At 38.5% G+C, this 17,277-nt stretch overlaps 1 protein-coding gene across 2 annotated transcripts; it reads left to right on the forward strand.

The window, feature by feature from the left end:
* The first annotated feature begins 239 nt into the window (after window positions 1-239).
* Window positions 240-10,482, forward strand: strip1 (striatin interacting protein 1). 2 transcript variants are annotated; one of them, XM_062986275.1, is made up of 21 exons: window positions 240-380; window positions 1,570-1,639; window positions 2,239-2,313; window positions 2,741-2,875; window positions 3,154-3,274; window positions 3,516-3,584; window positions 4,128-4,234; window positions 4,333-4,460; window positions 5,265-5,447; window positions 5,809-6,029; window positions 6,140-6,205; window positions 6,289-6,352; window positions 6,451-6,522; window positions 6,852-6,926; window positions 7,122-7,219; window positions 7,522-7,648; window positions 7,773-7,873; window positions 8,610-8,676; window positions 8,769-8,873; window positions 9,115-9,319; window positions 9,448-10,482. In XM_062986275.1, the coding sequence occupies exons 1-21, from the start codon at window positions 249-251 to the stop codon at window positions 9,696-9,698; spliced, it is 2,472 nt and encodes an 823-aa protein (XP_062842345.1). In that variant the 5' UTR covers window positions 240-248; the 3' UTR covers window positions 9,699-10,482. The 2 variants fall into 2 exon arrangements, with proteins under 2 accessions (XP_062842345.1, XP_062842346.1); XM_062986276.1 differs by having other exon boundaries at window positions 9,451-10,482.
* The last annotated feature ends 6,795 nt before the right edge of the window (window positions 10,483-17,277 follow it).

Consider the following 17,277-nt stretch of genomic DNA (forward strand, 5'->3'; position numbering starts at 1 on the left):
TTAATAATTATTTAACTCACAAAGTTGACAAAACTTTTAAACTATAAAAATAAAGTGTTTTTATCAGGTGGTGCATAATAACAGCATTTTTACTAAATTAAACTTTAGATTTAATGACCCAATCGGATTTGTGGATTTGAGCGGCTTGAGCGCCATCTGCTGGATGCTATCTGTTATCTCGCGAGAGTGGTAAGGGTGATTAACGTGTTCTGCTCTCGCGAGATGTGCGCAGGGAGACAGCGGTGAAGATGGAGGGGAACGGTGGTAATGGCGCTACCGGAGCAGCTCTGTTACAGTCAGTAAATAATAAACACAGAGCAGGAATGGTGCCGGCCAAATCAAAAACCGAATTCACCCGCAACCAGAGAAAAGATTCCGAGGTAAGAGAAAGCTTTACTGTTAGCATAGAGGCTAATGCTACCTGAGGTAATCGTGCTAAGCTAAAGCTGTCAAGAGTTACAGACTGTAAACATGAATTATTGTTACTTTATATTCGCTACACACCTAACACTACTAACTTTACTAATATTACTAACATTACTAACTTTACCACTATATATATACATATATCTACTGAGCTTTATTTAAATCCATGTCATTTTTAGCTTATTTTAGCTCCTATATACACGTTCATGGCTAATAACAAAGTAAACATGTTCCCGATGAGCTGTGACAGTTTTGTGTTATTGTAATCTGCTTCAGGAGGAAAGTGTAAATAAAGTTAATTTACTGGGACGTTAGTAAAATAAATTATGTATATACAGACTTATATTAAAGGTTGAACAGCTGTAACTTTATATTTATTATACAAACGTTTGCGTTGCTCATGAGCTAAATGTGAAACAGGAAACATTTTAAATCTGAAACTCGTAATAATGAAATCATATTTTAACACCAAATCAGCACATAAACAGGCAAAAGGTTTGTACCACAATACAAGTTCAAATAAAAAACGTATTTATTTATCATCTATATGATTTATGATAAAAACACTTTATTTTAGTCAGGGTCACAGTGTGTCCAGCACCACTCAGATACACTGGCCACACTGAATACACTCTGTACAGGGCACTGATCCTGCCCACCTGCCCACACAAGTAACACCTATGGGGTAATTTAGAGCAGCCATTCCACCTTCTGCATAAATGTGGAAGGGAACTGGAGTACAGAGTGGAAACCCATATGATTTAAAATGTTATTACTTGTTTATAAAACCAGTGATTTAAATTCAGATTTAGTAAAGTGACCTGCCCAGTAAAGTGACCCGCCCATTTATTTAATGATTCTGTACTTTGTTACTGCACAATAATGTGATGAATGATGAATGAATGATCTGAATCCTACAGAGAGGAATGAAGAGCTTACTGTATTTAAATCATTTTTAATATTTCAATGAGCTGGTGAGTTTTTACCAGTGATAAATAAGTGAAGTGATTTAATATTGATCCACTTACTGAAACACTCACCTTCAAAATCAGAACATTTACTAGATTTACACACACACACACACACACACACACACACTGTGTACATCACTCACTAATTTTTAATCCTGTGTGTGTGTTACAGGGAGTGTGTGAAGCTCCTGATTTGGAGTTTGATTACTCTGATGCTGATAAATGGGCTGCTGAACTCTCAGGTAACACAAAACACTTTCTGTCACATCTATAACATCATTACACACACACACACACACACACACACACACACACACACACACACACACCTTCATTAACACTGAGAAACCTTGTTGCCTAACCCTGTTTCTCACCATTGCTTTAATTGATATTTAAACAACAGGTGATTGTTACTATTCTGACCGTTGTATTTGTTTAACATTATTGAACACCAAAATGTCAATAATTATAAAAAGTGCACTGTGATTGATGTGAAGTACATCAAGGGATTTCTGCCTGCTAAACATGAGTAACTCAGTGAGTTACATGCCAGATCCATCAGGTGCTTCACATTAGGCAAGAAGAAACTGTTTAAGTAATAAAATACATCAAGGGAAAAACAGTTATGCATATTTGCCTGATGGCTGTAACTTTTTTATTTTACACACACAGGGGTATCTGAGAACATGTTTAAGACTCACTGGGCTACACGTCAGTTCTTCACTCTGTTGTTCTTTATTATAATCTTTATTCTTGCTCTGTGTGTGTGTGTGTGTGTGTGTGTGTGTGTGTGTGTGTGTGTGTGTGTGTGTGTGTGTGTGTGTGTGTGTGTGTGTGTTAGAGTTGTACAGTTACACGGAGGAACCAGAGTTTCAGCTGAACAGGAAATGCTTTGAGGAGGATTTACACTCCCACAGTAAGTGTTTCCAAGTTCCTTGTAGTAAAGTTCACTGTTCCAGTTTGTTTGAGCTGCTTCACTAACTTAGAATTAATAAGCGTTTTATTAGAAGATTGGTTGAATCTTTTATTAATGTGAGTCTCTGCTGATCAATAATCACACCATAAGGCCCCAACTGTGGTAGCACCAATTTTAGAATGTTTTCTTACTCACTGGGTCAGTGTACTACAGAGGCTACAACATAATTGCATGTAGATCACAGGTAGTGCAGGTTTCATTTAGGGGTCTAAACTAAAGGGTTAGCACTTTATATTTTTATTACAGGGTGTGGTTCATGTTCTGCTCTCTCCTCATCATACAACTATCACTTTCTAGTTGTACCATTTCTGTTTATTTAACTTCATGATAACAGTATTCAGCTTATTTTGTGTGTGTGTGTGTGTAGTGTGTGAAAAGCGATGGGTGGACCTCAGTAGGGCGGAGCATCAGGCTCAAGCTCTGCGTTTACTGGACGGTCTGGATGTGACCTGCAGAGTGAAACGGTTGAAGGTTGCCAGGGCTCTGCTCTACATGGCACAAGGTCAGTCACACATGACCTCACCCAAACAGAAATGTAATGATGAAGTTCATTAGAAGTAGGGGGTATTTGGTGCTGGTGCTGCTGTGTGGGGTTGGTTTACTTTTCAGCGGTAGATGATCTGCTGCTTCTGTCTGTGGAGGTCTGTAACACATCATGATGTAACAAAACCAAAACAAGAGTACCTGTTTTCACACGTGATTGGTTCAGTGCTCGTCAGCCAACAGTGTTTACCACACACAGCATATGTGTTGAAGATGTGTTTTGTGGTGGTGTTACAGGAACGTTTGCAGAGTGTAGCTCGGAGGTTGAGCTGCAGTATTGGATGAGGTATAACGTATTTCTGCTGTTGGAGGCTGGAACCTTCTCGGCTCTGGTGGAACTGCTCAACATGGAGATCGAGTCAGTATTTATTTTTGCACGTACGACCTTGTTATTAATAGTGTAATGATGTGATGAGTGAAGTTAGTGGTGGTGGTCTGGTGAGGGTTTTAGAGATCTGATCACCCAAGGGTGGAACGAACTTCCCCTGTGTGTTCGATCATCTGAGTTTCTCTCCAGCTTAATGGTGACAAACTCTATATGATTGTACTAATGTGTGTGTGTGTGTGTGTGTGTGTGTGTGTGTGTGTGTGTGTGTCAGAAACAGTGCAGCCTGCAGCAGTGCAGTGAGAAAACCTGCCATCTCCCTCGCTGACAGCACAGACCTCAGGTACACACACACACACACACACACACACACGGATCACAAACACGCAGCTCACAAACACGCAGCTCCACCCCCTGTCACACTGACCGTACATTAACACTGTAGTAAATAAGTGCTGTTTTCTATAGAGACAGTGAGTTTTCTGTGCAGTGAATGATGGGTAGCAAGAGAGGAACTGAGCAACAGCACTTAAGCGTTTCTTGAGATTGACTATAGCTGAGTTGTGGCCAATCAGATCTCTGAATGTCACATAGCATAATGTTTAATGCTTACAGCTACACACTAAAACAACAAAGATACTGCAAATACACACAATTCTCCCAAAACTGATCCATTACCCTCCATAAGCAAGATTTATGTGTTTTTATAATATCAGTATTTATAGTTTGTTAAAATCTCAGTGACATCATCATCTCAGGTGACTTCTTTGCTGGCGACAGACCAGAAGTAACTACACTGGTTCAAACATTTTTATACGTTCTGTACTGAAAGCTCTAACTGTGTGTGTGTGGGGGGTGTGGGTGTGTGTGGGTGTGGCACGTGCAGGGTGCTGTTGAACATCATGTATCTGATGGTGGAGACAATTCGGTATGAAGATCCTGCAGATCATCCTGATTGGAGAGCATCCAGAGATACTTTCAAAACAGAATTAGGTACCCGTGTATGTTCAGTAGGGGGGAGTTCAGTGTGGTGTGTGTGTGTATTCTATATATGTGTGTTTAACAGTGTGTATCTGTATGCAATTGTTTAGGATCACCCATATATAATGGTGAGCCTGTATCTGTGATGCTCTTCACCATGGTAACCAAGTTCTGCAGTGGCCATGCCCCCCACTTTCCAATGAAGAAAGTATTGCTGCTGCTCTGGAAAACCATTCTGGTAAAACCTGTCTCACTCCCACTGCAGCACTGTCTCACATTATTACTCTTACACTGTATTTCTGTCTCTTTCACTGTCATTCTCACTGACTTACTGTTGACCTGGTCTCACACGCGAATCCACCGAAGTGCAGGCGAATAAGAAGGGGACGAAGTGAGTGTGTGTCAGGCAAATATACTCTCCTTGTACACCATCGGGGTCCCAGCAGAGGAAGAGGAACTGGCTACGCTTAATCGGGAGAAAAAGGGAGAAAATGCAGAAATAAAATAGCAAATAAAATAGGAACTGAAAGTAAGGTAACAGTTTTACAGTGTGCATGTGCAAATTTAGTATGAAGACATTTGGGTAAAATATAAACTCTCTACATTATATATAATATAAAAATATAAACTCTCTCTACATTATATATATAAAAAATATAAACTCTTAACATTAGGCTGCACATAGAGCAGAAAGCTGCTGCTTCAAGGCTGGAAGGCTGCATCTCAAATCTGTCCTCATACAGTTAGTTATCTTTTACTCTGCTCATTCTCAGGCTTTTCACTCTGATTGGCTGTTTTTAATCACTGGGCACATTAATAAGTGTGATTAGTAACACGACTGACCACTAATAGTTTCTAACATTAAATATCTGAGCTGTAGTGACAGGTGGAGAACTGGAGTAACTGGTGATACTGGGTAGTGCTACCACACCAGGGCACATGACGAGCACAGATTGGGTCCACTTGCACTAGGAATTACATGAGCCAGCAATAATCAGTTGATTATTAGTTTTATGTAAACGTGTGTGTGTGTGTGTTGCAGTTGACCCTCGGAGGCTTTGAGCAGCTGCAGAGTTTAAAGGTGTGTAAGAGGGTGGAGCTTGGTCTGCCTCGCCTTCCTGAAGACAGTATCAGAGTGATGAAGAGCATGAGGGCTTCATCTCCACCCACCTCTGCCTGTGACATCATCGACCAACAACAGAGACGCACACGCAGAGAACACAAGGTCGGAGGGACCCCCCCCCCCCCAACACACACACACACACACACACACACACACTCACTATATATACGCACACACAGTCACAGGCCTCTTTATTAGCTACTCATGTCTTGTACTTAGTATGTATGTTGTTGAGCTACATCTACTGTATACAGTCCCATTCACAAATCATTAGCAAAGCGAGGTTGTACAATGCAGGAATATCAGTAATTGTGTGTGTGTGTGTGTGTGTGTGTGTGTGTGTGTGTGTGTGTGTGTGTTAGGGTTTAGAATTGGTAAAATTTCTACACATCTCAATTAATTTAAATCAGTTTAGCTGTGCTCTGGCCTGTAGTTCTATCTCTCTTTGTGTGTGTGAATAAAGGCATTAATTAAGCAGGAGAACCTCGATGCGTTTAATGAAAAGGACCCGTATAAGGCTGATGACGGGCGGGAGGAAGAGGAGGAGAGTGATGATAATGAAAACCCTCTAGAGGCTGAGCCGTTTCCTCTAGAGCGGGATGATGTCATAGCTCCACCCATTCCCCACCCTTCCACCGACAGAGTGTCTTTCCCCAAAGGCCTCCCATGGGCTCCTAAAGTCCGGTACACACACTATACACACACTTTACAATCTTAGTTTTAGAGTTGAGTATAAATGTTGTTATTACTGATAATGTTCAACACTATCAATGAAACTTACATTTCTGTTACAGAGAGAAGGATATAGAGAACTTTCTTGAATGCAGCAGGAGTAAATTCATTGGCTACACTCTGGGAAAGTGAGTACACACCCCTCTATATTATCATTTAAAATAGTAAGTTAATCATTTGAAAGACATTACACTGTGTGTGTGTGTGACAGTGATACAGATACAGTGGTGGGGTTACCAAGGCCAATCCATGAGAGCATTAAAACCCTCAAACAGGTATCTCTGATGCATTCTGAGTGTGTAACGTCTGTAGTGTGTGCACTGTGGGGGGTGAGTCCTCATTTCTCACGTGTTGTAACCCCCTGTTTGTGTAGCACAAGTACGTGTCTATTGCAGAGGTTCAGATCGCCAAGGAGGAGGAGTACCAAAAAACTCCATTGTCTGGGGTAAATAGCGCGCACACACACACACACACACACACACACACACACACACACACACACACACACACACAGGGCTCACAGGTAAGGTGTGTGTATGATGTATGTGTGTGTTGGATCTGTATCATGTGTTTGTGGGCGCTCTGGCAGTGCAGCAGTAAAACACACTAGCCCACCACCAGTGAGCCTACACAGACATGATTGGATAAATGTCTAAAAGGGCAGGGTGCCCAAAGCCTCTCCAGGGTATTCCTGCCGTGCACCCAGTGTGACCCTGACCAGCCTAAAGCAGTTGACGAAAACAAATTGAAGTTATGTGTGTGTGTATTACACAGGGCGAGGAGCAGATAGATGTGTGCGCTACTGAGCTGCTGTATCAGGGAATATTACCCAGCCTGCCTCAGTACATGGTGAGCATCCAATCACCATCACCCTGCTCACTACACACTCTTCAGATTTCAGCCAATCAGCTGCTGTGATACCAGATCACCTCTGTATTACTGAAACTTACCGTGTGTGTGTGTGTGTGTGTGTGTGTGTGTGTGTGTGTGTGTGTGTGTGTGTGTGTGTGTGTGTGTGTGTGTGTGTGTGTGTGTGTGTGTTAGATTGCTCTCTTAAAGATCCTGCTTGCTGCTGCTCCTACATCGAAAGCCAAAACAGATTCCATCAACATCCTGGCTGATGTTCTACCAGAGGAGATGCCGTAAGACTTTCTCTTACACACACACACACACACACACACACACACACACACACACACACACACACACACACACCACACTGTGCACTGATTGTTACATCAGTGTTTTACTTTTTCATAAACATCCACATGAGAACATATGAAGGTTTTCAGGGATTTTGACCCTGTGCAGTGTTTTTGGGGAAAACTGTTTCTGTTCTCCACCTCTGTTCACTACAGTAATGTGTGATATAGAATACAGCCTCAGCCGTGTGTGTGTGTGTGTGTGTGTGTGTGTGTGTGTGTGTGTGTGTGTGTGTGTGTAGTACTACAGTATTACAGAGTATGAAGCTGGGTGTGGATGTAAATCGCCATAAAGAGATCATCGTTAAATCCATTTCAGCTGTACTACTGCTACTGCTCAAACACTTCAAACTCAACCATGTCTACCAGGTACCACACACACACACACACTGTTTATACACACACCACCCTACTTGTGATGCTCCTAAGTAAAAGCCTTAATTCTAAATGTATCAGCTGAACTAAAGTTGACTTAAACATTTGTGTGTTGCAGTTTGAGTACATGGCACAGCATCTGGTGTTTGCTAACTGCATCCCACTGATCCTCAAGTTCTTTAATCAGAACATCATGTCCTACATAACTGCTAAAAACAGGTAACACACACACACACATCAACATTCTACACACAGCACCAATGTGTTCTCACCTGTTCTGTGGTTGTAAGAATTGGTGGTGTTGGAACTCATGGTTGATGAGTTCATCGCGGCTGGTTTAGACTTTGTATTGGTATAACAGCTTCAATTGTGATTTTAACGCGTAATAATTCCGTTATTTCCTGTTGTGGTTAGAGCGGCAGTGTGCACAAACATTCTGAGAGTGAGTCTGAAATGAGCCGTGCTCCTGCAGTCTGTACGACTTACAGATCTAAAGCTTTGCTCTCACCGTAAATGAAGACTCGGATGTTGCAATGAATTTAAATGATCTTTTTAGGGTTGATAAAACATTTACTGATCTGTTGGATAATCAGTAGACACATGCATGTTTATTTGTGATCATTTTTTTTATTATACTAAACTAAAATACAGCATTTTTATGGTAGCTCAGTCTGGAATTCAGCTTCTATTAACTTGGCTGGTAGATTAATCAGATACAGAAAACCTTCTTAATCAGAATACATTGAATCTGTTAGGACCTAAAACCCCTGATTATAAAATTATACAATCTGTAAATAACCTGTAAATCAGTCACTGCTGCATTTAGTTACAGTGAACATGCTTTTCTCTGTCTACATGATAATTGTTTCAAATAACTCTAATATCATAATAAAAAAAATTAAAAACATGGGTGAGTTTAACAACTCTGTAAATGTGCTGTGTGTGTGTTGAACAGTATATCAGTGCTGGATTTTCCCTACTGTGTTCTTCATGACCTGCCTGAATTGACAGCAGAGAGTCTGGTAACTAATACACACTCAAGATTTTACATATACCCTTTCTACACATTGCACCTCTTATTAACGTGTGTGTGTGTGTGTGTGTGTGTTTATAGGAAGCAGGAGATAATAATCAGTTCTGTTGGAGAAATTTATTTTCCTGTATTAATCTCCTCCGGATTCTCAACAAACTCACCAAGTGGAAACACTCCAGAACTATGGTACACACACACGCACACACACACACACACACTTACAAACTTATATACCCTAATCTTGCTGATAAACACTGCACTGTATCTTATAGTTTCTTTTTTAAAACCAGCATTAGATGTACAGTCAGTAGTTGTGCATCCACAGAGGTTATATGAAATGTAGTTGCAACTCATAATCTAATCAGTAAATGTGTGTACCACATTGTTCCTAATAAAGTGTTCTGGGTGTGTGTTCATGTGCGTATAGATGTTAGTAGTCTTTAAATCTGCTCCAATCCTGAAGAGGGCGCTAAAGGTGAAGCAGGCGATGTTGCAGCTGTATGTATTGAAGCTGCTGAAAGTGCAGACAAAGTATCTTGGACGTCAGTGGAGGAAGAGCAACATGAAAACCATGTCGGCCATTTACCAAAAAGTTCGCCATCGCCTCAATGACGACTGGGCTTATGGTAACGGTGAGGAGTAACACACACACTGTTTAGCTCACTGTTTAATAACTGTAATAAATCAAAACCTTTACAGTGTGTGTGTTTATTATTATAAAATCTCTGTTATGTAATGGTATTTGTGTGTGTGTGTGTAGCAGATTTGGACGCTCGCCCGTGGGATTTCCAGGCGGAAGAGTGTGCTCTAAGGGCAAGTATTGAGAAGTTTAATGCTCGCAGGTATGATGCAGCTCAGCGGAACCCGGACCTGGTTCCTGTAGATAACTGCCTTCAGAGCGTATTGGGTCAGAACGTTCCTCTGCCTGATGACTTTCACACTACTTACGACTTGTGGCTTGAGCGTGAGGTCTTCTCCAAACCCATCTGCTGGGAGGAGCTGCTTCACTGACACAGCAAGAGGGGCGTAGCTTCTACACCAGTGCAATATCTTTGGTGTTTATATTACACTTATTATTATCATCATTATATGCTCAACCTTGTCTTTAACCTCTTCTACCCGTTAATCCTGTAATTATTTAGATCAGGGGTCTTCACTCTTTCACAAAAAGACCCACTGTGGCTGCAGGATTGATTCTGGCCAAATAGGAGCTAAATCTGATCTTCTTGGTTTAATCGACTACTTTAGGTTTTCAAAAAAACTTAACCCAACACCAACATCAACTGAATGAACCAGTGCAGTCAGGTGCAGCTGTTCTTTGGCTCTTTGTGGAGAAGATTAAAGACCTTAGATTTGGGGTGTGTGTTCTGTTGTGTGTGTTTGCTGGGTTAATTTTGCTCTGAATACTCCTGATTCAGCTCATGGAGGGTTTGATAATTAACTCCTTTAAATCTGGAGTGTTGTGGAGCAAGAAGAACCTGAAGCTCTGCAGGACAGAGTAACTTCATGACTGGAGCTGAGAAACCCTGTTCGACTGAGTCCACATTAACAGATTAATATAAATTTAGAGAGGTTTTCAAAAAGTCACCCACTGTAACACTTGAACCCTTTCTGAGCCATACCACCTACCATGACAGCAGCTTGATGCCCCAGTCATGTAAAGTCATGTCAAATCCCAAATGATTTCAAACTAAAGATCTGTTTACTGTTACTGTGGACTATTTAAAAAAAAAAAAGTGTATATACAAGGACTTGGTTAGTATCGATTAATAAACAAATTGATGTGAGATGTTGATAGCTGGATGATGACTGATTTATTCAAAAATCTGGTTGAATAACTTGGACATAGAATGTAAAATTCATACTTGCTTCTGTATAAATCAGCACACATGTAGTTGTGGAAAAACAAGAATTGCTTAACATCATGCCCTCCAATTCTGTACAAGGTAACAAACAAAATCACTATTGGTTTGCTACTAGCAATGCAATGTGCCCACTTACTCACTTTTCTTTTATACACAACACATTCAAAATAAAATGACAAAAACAGAAGCAAAACGATTAATACTTGGACGTTACCATGTTTCTAGATTTCTTGAACATTATTTTTATAACATCAATATAAAACATTATTAAGTAAACGTTTTTCTGTTCAGACTGTGATTGCATTTTTGGCCGCAAATTTAAAACGTGTTGTCGTCTGTCATTTAAAGTGTAGCAGAGCAGAACTGGGCAGTATATATTGGAGTAGTATGCCAGGGGCCCACGGCCCCCCATATAAAATGTGCTTCTTTCTGATATATTTAATTATGGTGCTGTCCACTTCAGTCAGTAATGTATATATTACAATAGTAAAAAAAAGTAAAAATACAACATATATCACACTCCTTGAAAAACAGCTGTATAAACCAATCAGAGCTTCCGAATTCATTTAATAAGTTAATTTATACACTATAACTTTTTCTTCTTGTTAGCTTTTATCACCTGTGTTAGCATCTTGGAATTGTTTTCCCAAAATTTTGGCCACACCTGATTACTCAGCGAGAAGTGTCCAGCAGATATTAAATATTAAATTCAATAGAAACTTTAAATAAAAGTAATTTTTTTCTCCTTCAGTTTGTTTACTGCCATAACAGTGCATAGTTCCACTCAAGTGGTTTTGAAAGGCAGGTAATAAAACCTCAGTGGGGTTTAGCCTAATATCAATAACAATTACTCTCTGAGCACAATGCAGCAGAACATCTGGAAACACCTTCAATCCAACAACCAGTAAATTCCCTTTAAATCTTGAAACTAAAATAAAGCTGAGGGTCTAAAGGTTTTCAGTCATTTGTATTCACATCATGATGTCCTGGGTCAGGAGCTCACACTTTTGTTTGCTTTGACATGCTTCTGCTGGGTCGTACTAGTTCTAACTACTAGGTTCAAGAATCTCACACCATGCTTGACACAATCCATAATCCCCCCCAAAAAAAAATTACTTTGTGCTTTTTTTGTTATTAAAAACTGTCACACACTGTCACAAGCTTGTGGGTTATTGACGTTAATAAAGCATTAATAATTGTGCTACGGGCTTGTGATGCTGCAGAAAATGGAAATAAAATGAGTGCCAATTTTTGTCCTTGCCATAGCTTCTTTTTACACACACACACACACACACACACACACACACTGATCAGCCTTGACATTAAAACCATCTGCCTAATGTTGTGTCAGCTTTTTTTTGTGCCACCAGAACAGCTCTGATCTTTTGAGACATGGGCTCTCAAAACTTTTGAAGATGTGGGTGGTTAGGGTTGTGGTTAGGGTTGTGGTTAGGGTTGGGTTAGGGTTAGGGTTGGGTTAGGGTTAGGGTATTCTGTCCCAAATGTTTTTGATTTAGAGTTTTATATTTATATTTCTGTTGTATTTGTACTTTAAACATATGCAATTTGCATAGTCAGGTTTTGGGTCAACTTCATTCATTTTCTTCATTTACATTCATTCCTCCGTTTCAGCCCTGGAGCACATTGCACAAAAAAATTGCTACATTTATCACTTTGTATTACTGTCATTCCTCCACACAACATTCACCCCTGGTCACTCAGCTGCTCCTCCAAAAACATGGGATGTGGCTCAAAACTTTCTACAAAATTTTGTGAGAAGGGTCAATAACTTTTAAAATAATTTGGACCTTTTTCCCACTACCATGTATAACATTCTGAAAACTAACAATATTCTAATGGAATTTGGACCAGAAAAATGGGCATGCATAAGGGTTAGGGTTGAGTCACTTCAACAAGCACCAAATTGTCATGGCTAGATGGCTGTGACAGCGCATGTTACCTACCAAATACAATGTAAAGAAAGACGACCGATGGTTGAGTAATGGCCACCCAGAACTGACTCATGTGACTCAGGCTTGATTGTCTGGTCTCATGCTGACTGTATGCTGTAGACATACCAGTGTTGGCAATCAGGACAGAAGGTGGTCTAGGGTTAATCCCCCTTTTTTAATGTTGCGTGGATAACAAGGTGTGTGTCACTTACCCACTACAAGCAGCAGAGTGAGTGTGATGCTCTAGGCTACATTCTGTTGGTCATGCTGTAAGTCTTGGGTCCTGGTATTTATGCAGCTGTCACGTCTTCACAACTGAATTGCCAGTGTGGCAGTAGCCTTTTCCAGCTAGAATAATTGTTCAGAGATGGTTTGAGGGAAGTGACAGAGTTCAACGTGTTTATCAGTCTCCAAATACCCCAGATCTCAAGCTGATCAAGCATCAGTGGAATGTGCTGGACTAAAAATTCCAATCTATGGAGGCCCCTACTTGCAACTTACACAACTCTTCTGATGCCAAATGCAACAGCACATCTTCAGAAATTTTAAGAGTCCATGTCTCAAAAGATCAGAGCTATTCTGGTGGCACAAAAAAGCTGACACAACATTAGGCAAATGGTTTTAATGTCAAGGCTGATCAGTGAGTGTGTGTGTGTGTGTGTGTGTGTGTGTGTGTGTGTGTGTGTGTGTGTGTGGCAAGAACAAAAATTGGCACTCATTTTATTTCCATTTTCTGCAGCTTCACAAGCCCGTAGTACAATTATTAATGCTTTGTTATCATAACTTCAATAATACACAAGCTTATGACAGTGTGTAATATAACAATGAAAGTGAAGCCCTTAAAGGGCTTTTTAGCCCTTAAAGGGAATCTACTGGTTGTTGGATTGAAGTTGTTTCCAGATGTTCTGCTGCATTGTGCTCAGAGAATAATTGTTGTTGATATTAGGCTGAACCCCACTGAGGTTTTAATACCTGCCTTTCAAAACCACTTAAGTGGAACTATGCACTGTTATGGCAGTAAACAAACTGAGGGAGAAAAAAATAAAAAAAAATAAAAATAACGTAAGTTTCTATTTGTAATGGTGTACAATAGTTGCTTCATTAGAATTGTATGACATTCCTGTTAAATGGGTTTGGCACCACCTGTAAGTTGGTCAGCATACTATAGTTCAATATATAAAGAATATTCTGCTCAGCAGTAGTTTGAGCGTGATGATTTAAATTACTGGATGTCTTCACACCCTAAAATATTTCCTAAATATAATACGTAGCAAAACCCTTCAGACACAGTGACCAGCACTTAATACTCACACACAATTATCAAACTAAAAATAATTAGTTGTTTTTGAAACTAATTGTAGGATTTTTTTTTTTAACTTTTTGCTAAGCAATATTTAATAATTATTATTATAAAAACACAAAGAAACAAAAACCATCAAAAGTTTTTAATGTTTTAGCCATGTCCATCCAGGTAAGATCAAACTACAATTTTAATAAATAATTGCATATTTAAATAATCATTTTGTCATACTGTTAGTAAAGTCTTTTAAATCATAAAATTGTTTCTTTAAATTTGACAACACTGACGTTATACACTTATGGAAGATTATACAGTACAAAAATTTGGAATTCAAAAAGGGATGAAACATAGTATTATGTTCAGTATTTACATCACCTACATCATGTAAACGTCATTTAGAAATAAAATGCCATTTCATTAGTGGGTTCGATTTTAGTTCCTGGTCTAACCCTAACCCTGATTTACTATTATCAGAAATACTCAACAATTACAGTGGAATTAACATAATAATTACCCACACAAGAGGGATTTTCTTGAAGTTTCTAAACTAAAAACTATTTATTTCAGAAACATAATAGGATAATATTATATCACTTACAGTCATTTTATAAATATAAAAATTATATATTTAATAAATATATTCATGTCATTCCAGCACATGAGGTACACAGATGAATGAAACAATGTTTTAGTAATTATTTTACTAAATACCAATTTAACTGTTTTAAATGTTTGGTTTTAAAGTTTAATTACAAACTAAAAAAGTAATAATACAAAGACTGTAATTTAAACACTAAATGTAAACAACATCCAAAAACATGAAACTGTCTGACTGTGTATTGTGAGCTGAGGTGTAGACATCTCATTATTTATATAATTAATTAATTATATAAAAATATACAAATAATTGAATTTAATTAATGTAATTTATCTGATCCCAGGATCAAACTAATAAACTAGTACATGACACTGTTTAATACAAATATTTAAATGTTCATAGAAAAATGGGAATCTAAAGTAAACATTAAATAAATATGAAGACCATCAGTTTTATACTTGATTAATTGTGTTGATTGGATGCAGCTGATGGGTGCAGTTCTGCTCAGTTAATAAACCTGCACCTGATGTTTATTCTGTTATTAAAGCTGTGGTTTTGGTTCCTTACCTCTGTGTTAGGGCATGTGAGCCCTCCAGCAAGCCCCGCACCCCGTTTACCACGGTACAGTTGCTGGCGCTTGAGAGGAAGTTCCTGCAGAAACAGTACTTGTCTATCTCAGAACGAGCTCAGTTCTCCAGCTCTCTCAGCCTGACTGAGACTCAGGTGAAGATTTGGTTCCAGAACCGTCGAGCCAAGGCAAAACGCCTGCAGGAGGCAGAACTCGAAAAACTTAAAATGACTGCCAAGCACATGCTTCCCCCAAACTTTGGATTTACTTTTCAGCTAGGGGAACACATGTCCACATCATACGGAGGTTCCCTCACCTTTCAGAGATCCTCAGCACCGGTTCCTCTTGGGGGGGTATACACAGAGGTGCATGCAGGATTCGGCATGTACCACCTAACATGAGATTTTATTTTACTGCTAGAAAACCAGACAGCACTTAGAGAGATATTAACATTCGCCAAAAATATAATCATTAAACACTTTCATACCCCCAACACACAAACACACACACATACACACAAATACATGCATGCACACACGCCCACACACACAAATGCACACACACTTGCTTTAATATGTAATTGTAAATAAAACATGTCTCAGTTAATGCTAAGCTAAATATCAGGGTTAGTTTTATTGCTGTTTCCGTTTGTTTCCCTTTAGAAGGGATTTAATGTTTCTGTAAAATATTGTATATTTTTAAGATATTGACTGAATTATAATCACAATATTATTATTCTATTTGTTGTATAAATTAAAAAAATCTACTTTTCTCTATGACTGTATATTTGAATTGTACCTTTTTACTTCACATTTGTGAAATAGAATTTAGAAGATATACTTTATTTGTCGTATAAACATATACAGGTGTACAGTATAATGAAATTCTTTCTTCACATATCCAAGCTTGTTTGGAAGCTGGGGTCAGAGAGCAGGGTCAGCCATCGTACGGCGCCCCTGGGGCAGACAGGGTTAAGGGCCTTGCTTCTGTACCCAACAGTGGCTGCATAGCAGAGCCTGGATTTGAACCACCAATCTTCCGGTTGATAGCTCAAAGCTCTACCCACTAGGCTACCACTGTCCCAGATAGAATTATTAAATTTATTATACATTTTTAAATATGCACAAATATTCAATATTTTTTTTACATTCTCTTTTACTTTAGATCCACTTTATACAAATTCATTTCAAATGATCTTATAAAATACAGAACTTGTAAATGTATTTTCAGTAGGAATCTCATCCTGGGTCAGGGTCTCAGTGGGTCCAGAGCCCACTTTGGCAACACTTTATGCTATGTGGGAATGAGTGCAGGGAATTATTCACTTACACGCAGGAGTAATTTAAATAGCAAACACAACTTCTGGCATGCTTTGGAAAGAGAAACACATGCAGGCAGAGAAAACATGCCAAACTCCACACAAAAATCAATCCGTAGCAATGATCAAACCTAAGTCATTAAACTGTGTGACACCAACACGTGTATTTGCACTTTCATTAACAGCTGCTAATCAGAGAAACATCTGGATCAGTAAAACCTTCAGACACAAAATTCAACCGCTGGAGTAAAAAACTTAAATTAAATAACAGATACAAACTATAAAAGACACAAATATCAAACATTTCTCTTTTTACCCTTTAAACTCGTTAAAAAGGTTACAGACCTGTTCATCATTTATTAATAAAATATTAATAATTATATAATATAATAATTTCTACAATATTTTAATAAGAATAATCTTTATTATGTAATTTACATTCCTATCAGGCAGTAAAAGTTAGAATATTATAAAAGATTAATTAGATTACTTTCAGTATTTTAATAACAGCAGCAGTTTGATTTTATATTATTAATTATTATCTCTGATACAAACTTCCGCGCGCGTGCACGAGGGTTTCCGGTGTTTTAATGAACTAAAATATTTATATAATTTTAATCATCTGATTCATACAAACGTGGAGCAATTTGATGTTAATTAATATTACAAATATGTTTAAAAATGTAAAGAAATGTAATAAATAATTTGATGTAATTTGTCAAATCCCACATTATTAAGGTTATTTACAGACTCCTACATTACAAATCAATATACGCAATTTATTATTGATTGTGAAATTAAAATTCAACAAAATGAATGTTATTTATTTACGAATTGCCCGTGAGCTTCGGTCAAATTCGTTTTGTAAAAACAAAAAACACATTTTAATTAATAATGAATTAATACCCAGTATCATTTTCCAGTGAACTTTAGCCGCATCCAGTAACTGGAAATATTTATAGATTTTATAGCTCCGTTTCCACCGCAGC

This window comes from Trichomycterus rosablanca, chromosome 24 (genome assembly GCF_030014385.1).
Source record: "Trichomycterus rosablanca isolate fTriRos1 chromosome 24, fTriRos1.hap1, whole genome shotgun sequence".
Taxonomy (NCBI): Eukaryota; Metazoa; Chordata; class Actinopteri; order Siluriformes; family Trichomycteridae; genus Trichomycterus; species Trichomycterus rosablanca.